At 37.6% G+C, this 15,214-nt stretch overlaps 1 protein-coding gene across 1 annotated transcript in view; it reads right to left on the reverse strand.

The window, feature by feature from the left end:
• The window catches only part of AIFM1 (apoptosis inducing factor mitochondria associated 1), a 130,413-nt gene that overhangs the window by 16,433 nt on the left and 98,766 nt on the right, over positions 1–15,214 (reverse strand). Inside the window, exons 9-12 of the mRNA XM_083159026.1 lie at positions 13,277–13,353; positions 13,095–13,203; positions 5,458–5,565; positions 5,263–5,351 (exon numbers count right to left, since the gene is read on the reverse strand). Coding sequence (XP_083015152.1) covers positions 5,263–5,351; positions 5,458–5,565; positions 13,095–13,203; positions 13,277–13,353 — 383 coding nt within the window. The remainder of the gene's footprint in view (positions 1–5,262; positions 5,352–5,457; positions 5,566–13,094; positions 13,204–13,276; positions 13,354–15,214) is intronic.

Genomic DNA, 15,214 nt, shown 5'->3' on the forward strand with positions numbered 1-15,214 from the left:
GGTAACACACTGAACATCTCCTCTGTACTGCAGAGCATTACATCTATTGTGTGGGATTGATTTGTACTTCTAGGTAACACACTGAACATCTCCTCTGTACTGCAGAGCATTACATCTATTGTGTGGGATTGATTTGTACTTCTAGGTAACACACTGAACATCTCCTCTGTACTGCAGAGCATTACATCTATTGTGTGGGATTGATTTGTACTTCTAGGTAACACACTGAACATCTCCTCTGTGTACTTTACAACAGTACCTAGCCTGTGTGTAGGGAGGAATTTATTTTATTCTAGGTGATATATAGAATCCTGGAATGCTAGTTTTGTTTTTCTAAGCCACTTTTATTGCTATGTGTTGTAGGGGGTGGGGACTAAACGAGTGGATTCCAATTATTGGGAATTGGGAACTCATGCATTGTTAGAGTACTTAAGTAGTCATTGCATACGGCTGTGGCCGGATAGGCTGTGGGCAGATTTTATCTGTGGGCCTAGATTGAAGTGGGCCGTTATTAAAGTGGGAAAACTGATTCATAACTACAGCGTTATACCAGCGTTACACCGAAGTGAAACTGAAGGACAAAACAACAACGGAGAAAACCAAAGTCTGCTTTGAGTGAGTTAAATTCATTCACACAACATACTACTCCTGGCTGCTTAATCTGGCAATTCAACCATAACATCAGCATTTTACATTTGCAAACAACTTTTACTATCACTGTTAAAGCTTGTACTTGCACTGTCTGTTTGGAAAATGACCAGCTGTACCTCTAATGACCTCCCCTCTCCTGCTCTTCCATTGATAGTAGGTGTCCTCTTTCTCTATACATCCTCTCTGGGTGAGCTTATGTGCTCACTCAACTTCCACTATCACATCTATGCGGATAACAGTGAAATCTACCTCTCCTCTCCTGATCTCTCTCCCTCTATCCTCACTCATATCTCTAACTGTCTCTCTGCTGTCTACTCTTGGATGACCCAGCGCTTTTTTAAACTTAAAATATCAAAGACTAAGCTGTCATCTTCCCACCCTCCTGCATAAAACCTGACCATCGCTTATCCTTACCTACTGTTTATGCCCACTTCTTTACCTTTTGTGTCACCCCTGTCTGTCTATCCCTCCCCTTTAGAATGTAAGCTCTCACGAGCAGGGCCCTCTCTCCTCATGTGCCTTTCTTAGAATATATAAACCTCTGCCACCCTGATGATTGCTTCAGTGTCCTGTCCCCTGATGCAACTATCCATATTAACCATGTGCTTGTCCTAAACTGTCTTGTACTGTAATTTGTTATGTGTTTTTGATTATAACTATGCTCTGTAAAGCGCTGCGGAATATGTATGCGCTATATAAGAAACTGTTAATAAATAATAAATAAATAAAATGGCACATCCAATTTGCGTCAGATAAATCACGTGATTAATCACATGTGATAAATCATATGTGATTTATCTGACACAAATTTGATGTAAAAAATGGCACATCAAGTGTCAAATTGTATGTAGGCCTCCTGGGAAGCTGCCAGGGAAATTCAAGGGAAATCAGATGCAATTTTACAGGTCAGATAAATCTCATAGTGTATGGGGGCCTTTACAATCAATTGAGATTGTATGATTGGGTACAATATCTTTCTGATGTATGGCCACCTTTAGTTGTAGTCGAGGGATAAAATTACCACTTATCTATACAAATTGAATTCAACTTAGAATTTCTATCATGTATGATCATCCTGATAAAGGTAATTAGCTATTAACATATCTATAAAAATTTGTTCTGTAATTTGACCTAGGCTTATATCCTTAGGTTGCGTTAAAGTAAGTGCCGTCTATTGGCTTATTAGGTACCGGAAGTAATATGGATATACCTGCAAATGCTTCATGAATATTGAAAATAAATAGTAAGTTTCTTTAGGCAAGGGTGAATAGTTGTGAGAAACCACCCCCACTGGGTCGGAGGCTGCTGCTTCTTGTACATGCTTGACCCATGTACTTCAGGCTCGGTGGCTCGCCACACTATATAAAATCAACTCCATGCCGACATGGATAGTGGGGGTATGAGCGTACTAACTATAGTGGGCGCCCAACTAACATATAAGTATAATCACTTTATTAAATGTGATACCCAATTAATCACTCTTATTTTTTTGAGAACTATATCCCAGTCAGCGCTCCACCACCCTCTTTCTTTTCTGTGTATATTCTTAGTTCCTTGGTAAGCTTGGCGTACTATTATATTCTCACTCAATGCCCACTTGTATAATATAGTATGAAAAAACAAAAACATGAAAAAATCATGTTAACCTTTTTCATAATCACCTAATGATTATAGTGACCGAATAACCATGTCGACCAATATCACGTATCGACATAGTGATTTTCGATCTTTGGTGGCCGACATAATGACCATGTCTACCTTAGGTGCGTCAACTTATACAATGTATCATAGTTACATAGTAGGTAAGGCTGAAAAAAGACGTGCGTCCATCTAGTTCAACCTGGTATAGATATCCATTGCTGATTTGGTAGGTTCTGGTATTTTACAGACAATTTATATTTCTTATTTGTACCCATGGATGTTTTTCTCCAGTAAATGTTTGTCCAACTTTGCCTTGAACGCATTTAATGAGCCAGCCGTTACCACCTCTCTGGGAAGAGAGTTCCAGAGTTTGACTGTTCTGACCGTAAAGAAATTCGGTACTTATGTAGTATCTGGGCTGCCGATTTTTTGATTGTATGCCTTAAGTTAAGGCATACAATCAGATGCGATGCGATGCGATATCGCATCGCATCGCATACGATGCGATGCGATGCGATGACCCGATTTTTCCATAGGATTCAATGTTAAAATGGACTGAGTCCATTTTAACATGGAATTCAATGGGAAAAAGGGGTCCTTTTCATACCCCTACTATCCAAGTGGGCATGGAGTTGGATATAAACCTGTGGCGAGCGTAGCGAGCCACCGAGCCCGAAGCGTGGCGAGCGAAGCGAGCCCCGCGAGGGGACGGTATTCTGTGTCCCCTCGCGGGGCTCGCTACGCTTCGGGCTCGGTGGCTCGCTACGCTCGCCACAGGTTTATATCCAACTCCATGCCCACTTGGATAGTAGGGGTATGAAAAGGACCCCTTTTTCCCATTGAATTCCATGTTAAAATGGACTCAGTCCATTTTAACATTGAATCCTATGGAAAAATCGGGTCCATCGCATCGCATCGCATCGCATGCGATTTGGTCGGGTGCGATGCGATGCGATGGACCCGATTTCAAAATCGGCAGCCCAGTTACTACATAAGTACCAGAAATTCTACTAGCTGAATGTATCGCCCTAGTGATTTTCGACCTGCAGTGGTCGACTCAACATAATAACTGTTGACGTAATGCTTGTAGACCTAGAGACTGCATCTGGTTCAAACATAATGATATGTTGCATGGCTGTTTTATGTTCATGTAATAGATAAATTCCTAAACTTACATTTTTAAAACCTATAAAACCGTAAAACATGGATTGATCAAACATAATTTTTGTTTTTTAGATCCTAAAAATCCAGGGCTAAGTGATAATGCACCAGCCAATAAGCTTTTAACATCTTTTTATCAAACCTGGTATGTAACTTGACCGTTAAGACCTGATTGGCTTGTGCATGATAACTGCCCACTTTATTACTTCACCAGCCTTAATAAATTTGCCCCTCAGTGCATAAACATTTCTCTGTCTTTGAAAAAAGTGTCCTACAGGTATTAGTATTATAGTATTAGTTCTACTAATTGCTGGGTCTCATCGCTAAAGCCGGGTCACACCAAGGATTTTGAACATGGGTCCTTCACCAGAGCGATCCAGGTGAGAGCATTTTCAGACTTTGTCCCAATCTTTTTTTACGTCACCGCCGACAGGTCCCAAGCTAGTAATTATGATGAATACTCCACCAACTCATTCTACAGTATGCTGTGAATGCGATGCTGGGTTGCATTGACCCAGTTTACCCATTCACACCTCAGAGTGAGTGGAGTTGAACTTCTATTCAACCCTGCTCGCTACCTGGCTTATATCAACTGGGTGCTTTCACACTGCACAAGTTCCCAGGTTGCAGCACCTTCACTTGCAATAACACCATGGAATTGATGGCAGTGTGAAAGATGTATAGGTTATTTTGTAATTATGAATAATCTGGCAAACCTGACACATTTGTTTTTAAGGTAACAAGATAATATTGATTTCTTCATTATTTTATAATTCATTTACAGATCTTGACACCTTGACAGGACATAAGTGCTCCCCACAGCATATAACTACAAGCCATAATACTATCAGTTGAAGCTCTTAAATGTCATAAGTGAGCACCCACCCTTTTCTTTTACTACTAAATCCAAGTAAAAGGATCCATATATTAACAAAGGCATTTGAAAGAGAAAGGAAATGTATAAAGCCAACAGAGTCCTGGGAGGGTCGGAATTGCCCACTGTGACATAGGGAAAATCCCGGTAGGCCCCACAGAGTCCTACCCCCACCTCAATGGATCAGGCTCCAAACTATGCACTTGAATTATACATTATTCACATTTTAGATTATGCTAGACAGGAATATTGTGTATGATCTACAGTGCATTTCTGTTATAATTGTAGTACATTATGATGCATGTCCTAGCAGTACAAGCATAATGAAATTCACTAACTTCGGTTTAGGCAAGACTCTAAGAGGGGTATTCAATTACGGCGAATTTTGAAAAATTGGCAATTTTAGCCCATTGTTTGGGTGAATTCGACTCACCCTATTCAATCCCATTGCTGGGATTTTCACCTCGGCAAAAAATCCAGCATCGGCGAAAACCTGCAAAATTGCCATGAATTCACACTGTTTTGGTGAATTTGCGGCCGGTTTCAACCACCTCAATTCGTCCCCAAAGAAGTGAAACGGCATTGGCGAAACTGTACTCAAAAATGGTGAAACCACCTGTGATTACATTCTGATCTTCAAATTATTACCGATTGTTTGCCTGTCCAGGATTGAATACCCCCCCCTAAGTATGGGCCCGTCACTGCATTCCCTCGGTGGGTAATTCATGTCAGAGTTCCGACACTGGTACAGTGTACCAGTATGGCAAGCACTGGGAAGGGATCAGGAAGCATGAGATTATCTTCCATCAGCTGCTCAATGGGCACTGAATGGACAGGTGGTGTCATATGTGACCTTGAAGCAAAGCCTGACTTGGTTGCATTGAAAGCTAGAATATTTAATGAAAATACAATAGGAAAACCCTGTTTTTCATTACCTTACGTCCATCCTTTAGAGAAATAAGAAGTTTCCCATCTTGAAAGTCAACAGACTTAACCACAGCTTCTGGCATCACATTAACCCCCTCTAAATAATAAAAATACAAAAAAACAAATACAAAAACATATGAGAATGGAACAAAAGTCCCGTGCACTTTTACATATTTTAGTTACTCAAGAAAAAAACAACTCACCACTCTTAACTTTCTCGGTGGTCCAATGACTTAGATACTCTGGCAGAACTTTCCCCATATTTCCAGATTCTGGAAACATCTGGATCACTTCTAGACCAGTGCGCTGTCCTGCAGAGATTTGTATGTTTACGGTTGGCAAGTTGCGGTTGATTTCCTTCCATTTTAACCCATACAGAATTGTCCTATTATGACTGAGAACACATTGCATGCACTTTTTTTCAAATGTTTTATCAATGTTTGTTATTGGACTATACAGGGGTTCTCAAACTTAATCCTCAGGACCCCATCAAGGAAAATAAAGTGATTAAAATATTGTACTGTGTGTGTTGATTACTCTGTATTGGTATCTGTGTTAACAGCCACTAGGGTATAATTAATATTGCAACACTTAAAACACTGTTACTTAAGTGCTGTGTTACAATGTGTGTACAGTGATATGAGCAGATATGATCGCTGCTCACTATCACTCTGACCAGTAATTTTGGTCTTTATTGATGAGCTGTAAACTTCTTATGGTAAACTGCCGATCATACAATATTACGATATTCTAATGAGACCGTTCCTATTATAATGCAAGTGCAGATTAGTATATAGGTTTCTCATAGGTAGCAGTATGAAATCAGACAGTGGTGCTATTAATTGCACCTCGCTTAATCATAGTGTACACACGTCATTCAGTTGTTGCCATCCACAGGTACTTACAAATGTAAAGTCACTCCGTCTGAGTAACTGTTATTGTTACCGTACACAAGCACCGCTAATTGGATATATCGCTTATGGTTACTATTGTTAGGGTGGTTGTGCTAACAATATCACCCTTTTATTGAGGACTACACACTGTTCGATAAATTGACCCCACGCGCGCTGGAGGCGACTAGCCTATATCCAGCGTTATATAGTTAATTGCTGTGATTCATAGCGCATAAATGCGAAACGCCTAGATTGGCATATGGGTGTCAAAAGCCCCTATTGTGTAGCCACACAGTGGTGCTATTAATTGCACCCGATTTAATTGAAGTGTGTACACACTAGCCAATTCATTACCAGCTGTGCGGTGTATATAGCCGCTTATAAAGTCACTCTGTCAGTGACTGTGTTCACTTGCCATTTGAACACTGCTAGAAACTTGAGTGCTTGGGTCAACTTGTAGGTTAACGTCTTGTTGTAATGTTGCAGCAATATTAACATTAACACCCTTTTTATTATTTTAGAGGGTACACACGATCCAATAAATTGGTCCCACGTGTACTGGGACTACCGTTGGCGTTAGTTAGATGTTAATGCAGTTTAACATATAAATGATTTCACTTATTTAGTATACTGTTAGTGTCCCAAAGCAGTACTGATGTTTGTATACTAATGATTAGAGGATACACACTGTTCAAATGATTGATCTCACATATAAATTCAATGTCGGGGGTTTGCAATCCAAATAACGGTCATAATGTAATAGAATAAGCGGTGTTCGGCAACTGTAATGTATTATTTATTTCAATGGTATGGATGGCATCATAATGTGACCGTCATCACAGATTGTCATAGTGTTAATACACTCTATCCATATACATTGTTTTAATAGGGGTTGCCTTATGTCAAAATGACCGCTTTATTGTGGCTTAATAGGTAGCGTAACAAAGTAGTTCAACACATATCTTATTATAACTGGGATAATCCCATCAGACACATAGTACAATTTAGAAGTTTTTAAAATAAGAGAGAAAGAAAGGGCAGCATCACTCCTTAGATAGTGGAGTGAGCTGCATGCCAATGCGCATTTCGCGTCAGCTTTTTCACAGGCAAACCCGGCTGTCGGGTTAGAGGGGATTTTATAGCAGGGAAGGGACCGCCGCTTCCTTTTTGGTTTAATTTGATTGACACCTCTGTCAACCAATCCATGAGTTTCTTGAGTCAGATTACGTGTTTTAATATATTGATTTGGATATGATTTTAATGTATTTATCATTTTTATTGTCTGATATTATCTGGACAATTATCGAATTCTGTCATCTTTAGGTATCGTTTTAGTTACATATCCTAATTGTATTTGTTATTAATCAATTTTGTATATAGTTGCTAAAGCTTATAAGTTTATTAATTTATTAGTGTATGCTTAACTAATATGTGAATAGTGTTGTGGTGAATATTGTTTGCTGTATTCTATCGATCCATAAGGATTATATTGTACTTGTGAAAAAAGTGTATGGTTCATTCAAATTATGTGCAAAAGGATTTTGTGAAAAAAACTACAACCTCCAATATATTCCCATATTTGGAACGATGATAGATAGGTACAATTCTAGTGATTTAATAGTGATAAATAAGTGTAAATTTATGGTGAAAGTATAAGATATATGAAGTATAAAAAAATTATAAAAAATATATATTATGAAAAAATAATAATAAATAAATAATGAAAATCGTCATAAATAGAATAAAGTTGCGAATTATTAAAGAATATTATTTATACATTTCTTTATACAGTGAGATAGTGAGATTATGATATTAGTGTCTTTTTCGTGATAACTTTTAAGAGTTTGCATTAGCTTTAGGTTTTAACTCCTATTGAATTCTGTTATTTATCAGAATTTTCTATTGCCCATTAGTCCACAAGGATTATTTTATGACAAAAATACATTGTAATTAATATAGTCATTAAGGCCTTTGGGTTGTAGACCATCTAATAGAAAGGTCCAGTAGCTCTCCTTTTTTAACAGTTCTTGGGTTAAGTTACCCCCACGAATCCCTAAATGTATTTGTTCTAAGCCGAATGCTCTCAGATTTTTCGGATTGGATTCATGTTTGTCATGAAAATGCCTCGCCACTGACGTGAGTTGTTTAAATTTCCTTTGGTCTTCCCTACTGTTCCTTATTGAGCCAACATGCTCTAAAAGTCTTTGTTTGAACGGTCTTGTGGTCATTCCCACATATTTTTTGTTACATTCGCACACTAAGCAATATACGAGTCCTGTTGTCTTGCAGTTTATGTAATCCTTGATGGTGTGCATTTGACCGTACTTGTCTTGGAATTCAGTAGTTTTCTGCATATAGCTGCATGCTTTGCAGCCTCCGCACTTGTATGAACCTTTTGTTGTTTTGTCAGTTCGTTTGGGTTTGGCATAATGACTTCTAACTAATTTGTCCTTCAAATTATTTGCTCTCCTCCAACTTATGGGGATCTTGGGGCCCAGAGCTACATCCAAATCAGGATCAGTCTTAAGAATGTTCAAATGTTTCTGAATTGTCTGTTGTATTTGCTGCCATTCAGAACAGAAATCTCCAATAAAACGGATTGGTTGTGGGTCAGAGTTTACGGGTTTCCTCTTGTAAAGGAGGTGATTTCGATCTGTATTTTTGGACTCATATCGGGCCTTTTTTATTGATCGTTTACTATAGCCTCTATTTATGAGTCTCTCTGTCAGTTCCTGTGATCTAATTTCGTATTGTTCCAGGTCTGTACAGTTCCTCCTTAATCGAAGGAATTCACCTCTGGGAATCCCTTTTAGAACTGGTGGAAAGTGAGCACTCGATTTGTGCAATAGGCTGTTTGGTGCCGTATGTTTTCTGTGCAAGTCTGTGACAATCCTACCATCATTTGTCTTGTTGATCTTTAAATCCAAAAATGTCACCATTTCTTTACTGAGTTCACAGGTAAGTCTCAGATTAAGGTTGAATCCAATCCGAAAAATCTGAGAGCATTCGGCTTAGAACAAATACATTTAGGGATTCGTGGGGGTAACTTAACCCAAGAACTGTTAAAAAAGGAGAGCTACTGGACCTTTCTATTAGATGGTCTACAACCCAAAGGCCTTAATGACTATATTAATTACAATGTATTTTTGTCATAAAATAATCCTTGTGGACTAATGGGCAATAGAAAATTCTGATAAATAACAGAATTCAATAGGAGTTAAAACCTAAAGCTAATGCAAACTCTTAAAAGTTATCACGAAAAAGACACTAATATCATAATCTCACTATCTCACTGTATAAAGAAATGTATAAATAATATTCTTTAATAATTCGCAACTTTATTCTATTTATGACGATTTTCATTATTTATTTATTATTATTTTTTCATAATATATATTTTTTATAATTTTTTTATACTTCATATATCTTATACTTTCACCATAAATTTACACTTATTTATCACTATTAAATCACTAGAATTGTACCTATCTATCATCGTTCCAAATATGGGAATATATTGGAGGTTGTAGTTTTTTTCACAAAATCCTTTTGCACATAATTTGAATGAACCATACACTTTTTTCACAAGTACAATATAATCCTTATGGATCGATAGAATACAGCAAACAATATTCACCACAACACTATTCACATATTAGTTAAGCATACACTAATAAATTAATAAACTTATAAGCTTTAGCAACTATATACAAAATTGATTAATAACAAATACAATTAGGATATGTAACTAAAACGATACCTAAAGATGACAGAATTCGATAATTGTCCAGATAATATCAGACAATAAAAATGATAAATACATTAAAATCATATCCAAATCAATATATTAAAACACGTAATCTGACTCAAGAAACTCATGGATTGGTTGACAGAGGTGTCAATCAAATTAAACCAAAAAGGAAGCGGCGGTCCCTTCCCTGCTATAAAATCCCCTCTAACCCGACAGCCGGGTTTGCCTGTGAAAAAGCTGACGCGAAATGCGCATTGGCATGCAGCTCACTCCACTATCTAAGGAGTGATGCTGCCCTTTCTTTCTCTCTTATTTTAAAAACTTCTAAATTGTACTATGTGTCTGATGGGATTATCCCAGTTATAATAAGATATGTGTTGAACTACTTTGTTACGCTACCTATTAAGCCACAATAAAGCGGTCATTTTGACATAAGGCAACCCCTATTAAAACAATGTATATGGATAGAGTGTATTAACACTATGACAATCTGTGATGACGGTCACATTATGATGCCATCCATACCATTGAAATAAATAATACATTACAGTTGCCGAACACCGCTTATTCTATTACATTATGACCGTTATTTGGATTGCAAACCCCCGACATTGAATTTATATGTGAGATCAATCATTTGAACAGTGTGTATCCTCTAATCATTAGTATACAAACATCAGTACTGCTTTGGGACACTAACAGTATACTAAATAAGTGAAATCATTTATATGTTAAACTGCATTAACATCTAACTAACGCCAACGGTAGTCCCAGTACACGTGGGACCAATTTATTGGATCGTGTGTACCCTCTAAAATAATAAAAAGGGTGTTAATGTTAATATTGCTGCAACATTACAACAAGACGTTAACCTACAAGTTGACCCAAGCACTCAAGTTTCTAGCAGTGTTCAAATGGCAAGTGAACACAGTCACTGACAGAGTGACTTTATAAGCGGCTATATACACCGCACAGCTGGTAATGAATTGGCTAGTGTGTACACACTTCAATTAAATCGGGTGCAATTAATAGCACCACTGTGTGGCTACACAATAGGGGCTTTTGACACCCATATGCCAATCTAGGCGTTTCGCATTTATGCGCTATGAATCACAGCAATTAACTATATAACGCTGGATATAGGCTAGTCGCCTCCAGCGCGTGTGGGGTCAATTTATCGGACAGTGTGTAGTCCTCAATAAAAGGGTGATATTGTTAGCACAACCACCCTAACAATAGTAACCATAAGCAATATATCCAATTAGCGGTGCTTGTGTACGGTAACAATAACAGTTACTCAGACGGAGTGACTTTACATTTGTAAGTACCTGTGGATGGCAACAACTGAATGACGTGTGTACACTATGATTAAGCGAGGTGCAATTAATAGCACCACTGTCTGATTTCATACTGCTACCTATGAGAAACCTATATACTAATCTGCACTTGCATTATAATAGGAACGGTCTCATTAGAATATCGTAATATTGTATGATCGGCAGTTTACCATAAGAAGTTTACAGCTCATCAATAAAGACCAAAATTACCGGTCAGAGTGATAGTGAGCAGCGATCATATCTGCTCATATCACTGTACACACATTGTAACACAGCACTTAAGTAACAGTGTTTTAAGTGTTGCAATATTAATTATACCCTAGTGGCTGTTAACACAGATACCAATACAGAGTAATCAACACACACAGTACAATATTTTAATCACTTTATTTTCCTTGATTTTGCACATATAACTTGTTTGTCTATACTTCGCTGGCTTGCAGCATTTTTAAACTGACTCTAATAAAAGGTATATTTTAATTCTATACATTTTTGTCGGTGGAAACTCTCAACCTAAAATTCCATAATCTAAATCAGTTGAATGAGTGCCCCGAATTGGGAATCTTCTTTCTCTTTGTTAAGTACCTGTAAATTTATTCCCAGGAAGCACCTCCAGAACCTAAAAAGATTCATAATCAAATAGGAATTACATATCTGGAAACACTGAAATAGACACAACTACCTGTCTGTGCGGACAATCATAACCTTGCTCCTCAGGACCCCACACAGTTTTCCAGGTCACCCGGCAGGTGTACAGGTACATTCATTACTCAAGAGAAGGACCTGGTACCAGTGTTTCTGTTTTTGGACGGACCCACCATTGATAACCCCCAAACGGCTGAATTGGAAGTGCAAACCCAGCCTGGGACTGAATCGGTTTATTGGTGAGAGGGGTGGTCTCCTTTTCATCTTTCAGCAAAAATCATTGCTGCTGCATAAAGGAATGGTAAATAGAACAATTCCAAAACTCCGGAAATGACTGTTGCGTCATTACTAACCAATATGGATTAACCAATCAACGCCTCTGTGTCATTTTGTTTTACTAACAACAAATAATAACTGCTACTATATAATATATATTGACTTTGCTGCCTATATAATATATATTGACTTTGCTGCCTCATGCTTCCCACATTACTAACACTAGAGTATTAACACTCATTGCACAGGGATATCTCTGCTGGAATAACTCCATTTCCTCATTTATAGCCCAATAGTGGCTTTTTATGTCCTTTTATATTATTTGCTGTCTAATTGCTTTGTATAATTTGTTGTATGCATTCTTTATCCATTTTTTAGGAGTTAGAATTAAAAATATATATTTTCTTTTATATTGTGCATCCTTTCAATTTTATGAGTAAACAGTGACCTCTAGTGGTAAAAAGGGAATACTATTAGAGTGGATAATATATGAGAAGAATCAGATCTTAGCGCAGTATTTTCTCTCTGGTTTTCTGCATTCATTACTAATTGACACATTTGAAAAGATCCACAGGTTGAGGTAATTATTTCACTTGTGATTCTGTAAGGAGACCTGCTAAGCATGCACTGTATGGGGTCCTGAGGACAGAGTTTGAGAACCTGTGGGCTATACAATTTGGATCACCCGACAAAATGCACAAGCTCTCCTGAAACCACTCAGGTTCAGTGAAACCTGTGTGTTTTTGGCTGCCACAGCCACGTTTTCGCTGAGAAACAGGGCTTTGGCGTGCTGGCTTTTAGGGGCTAATAAGATAGTACCGGGCAAGCGATAAGCAATCGTGGGTAATAGTAAATCCCAGTTACTCTTCTTATGACACCCAAAGTCCCAGAAAAGTTTCTCCCATGCCAAATTACCTGTAATGTTTTCCCACTCTCACCTTTCCACCCCAGGGCACAAGCCAGCTCACTGCCCAGGAAACCACCACCAATTATTGTAATTGACTCAACAGTTGAAGAAAGTTGTTCCAGAGATCGAAAATCGGAAACCTACAAAAGAGAAGTCTTCAACAAACTGCATACAAACATGACTATCTTCTATCATCATTGCTGAGAAAAGTACCCGTCTGTATAGTGTTGTTTTCTGCTTCACTTTCTCACTAGACCGTTCTATGGCTGGAAGATTCCGGGGTGTCCCTCCTATGGTGAAAAAAAAAACAAAAAAAACATGGGCTCAATGCCATTTCTACAATAATGAAGTACAGTAACTTGTTAAGAATGCTGTAAAGTATACTGGATTTAACAACCAATTAAAGAGTACTTTCACACCATATCAACCAGAAGATTGAAATTGACCGATTCAGATTGTAATGAAATTTGGTCAAATAGGTACTTATGTAATATCTGGGCTCCCGTTTTTCTTATGAGACCGTGTCCGCTCGCCACGCTTCGGGCACGGTGGCTCGCTGCGCTCGCCACACTATATAAAATCAACTCCATGCGTAGTTGGATAGTAGGGGTATGAAAAAATGGGGTGCATTTAACATGGGAGCCTAGATAATACATAAGTACCGTCAAATAAATTCAGCCATGGCTGTAAAAATAAAAAAAAATCTAAAAAAAAAGGCTATGTACACTGGTTCGGAAGTTATATGTCATTAAAGCTGTAACAATTTTTTTTCTTTTGCATTTGCCACTCACCTAATTTAGTTAGTTTAAATTTTACCAAAATCTCACAAATTGTTAACCTGTTTATTTTTATATATGTTTATACATTTTTCAAGGGAAAACAATTACAAACAAATGTATAGTGGAATAATCATGAGGTGAATCATTTAGAAAATATTCCTTATAATCTATACATAGCATGCATAGCCCTTACATTACAACATCATGTGTGTGTTTTGATTATCACTTATCCAAAAGAAGAATTTTGGATAACGGATTATTCCGTATTTCAGAATATTTTTCCTTTTCAATGATGTACCTTGAGATATCTTGCATTTATGTTGTGTAAACACCTCAAACACATGAAATACACACAAATATTTTATTTGTGCATAAAACAATGTTTCAAAACATGAAAACAAAGTTTGTGTACTATTTGAATGGCAAGCAGACATTTTTTGGCACATAAATAGTGCCAGTTACATATCATGTCCTCAGTAGTGCTGTTACAGATGTACCCAGTAGTGCTTTTAGCAACAAAAAAAAATATTCCACTTTCTGGAATGTATAGTTTTCAAAATAATTTGGATAAGGGATATTTGGATAGGGGATACTCAACCTGTAACATGAAATACTTATGCTGTTACATTACTACTTCAGGGTAAGTGACAGGAGTTGTATCAAATAAAAACTAAGATACTTTAGGTTTATCCAGTTACTTTCCAGGCTGTCCTGACATTTTTCTATGTACAGCAGGTAAAATATGTATCGAAAACATTGCAGTATCAACATTTTTCTAATATACGTGTAATGGAGCTATTGTAATGAAATGTTTTAGAAACCGCTCATTCAATACACACACGCAAATAAATCAAACCATTAAGTTTTGTGTAATAATGTGAAATGACACATAAAAGTAGTTAGCACATGAAGTGCAAATAGGCATGGAAAGCCAAGACATCAGCTGAAATCTATCAGTAACTAGAAAGCAATACTGCCCCTTGTCAGTAAAAATTAATATAAGCTGGTCCAGTCCCAACTGATGACCTATTAAAAGGAGTCTCATTAACAATGTGTCACACAAGAAACATCTCATTATCAATAAAAGCAAAGAGCTCTGCATAGACCTTTGCATCCTTATTGTTGCAGAACATACTGATGGCATTGGTTACAGAAGGATTTCTATATGGATGGTGTAATGGTTAGCATTACTGCCTCACAGCACTGAGGTCATGGGTTCGATCCCGACCATGGCTCTAACTGTGTGGAGTTTGGATATTCTCTTGTGTGGGTTTCCTCCGGGTACTCCGGTTTCCTCCCAGAATCCAAAAACATACTGGTAGGTTAATTGGCTCCCAATAAAAATTAACCCTAGACTGTCTGTGTGCGTGTA

The sequence above is a fragment of the Crinia signifera genome, chromosome 9, assembly GCF_055691185.1.
Source record: "Crinia signifera chromosome 9, ASM5569118v1, whole genome shotgun sequence".
Lineage (NCBI taxonomy): Eukaryota > Metazoa > Chordata > Amphibia > Anura > Myobatrachidae > Crinia > Crinia signifera.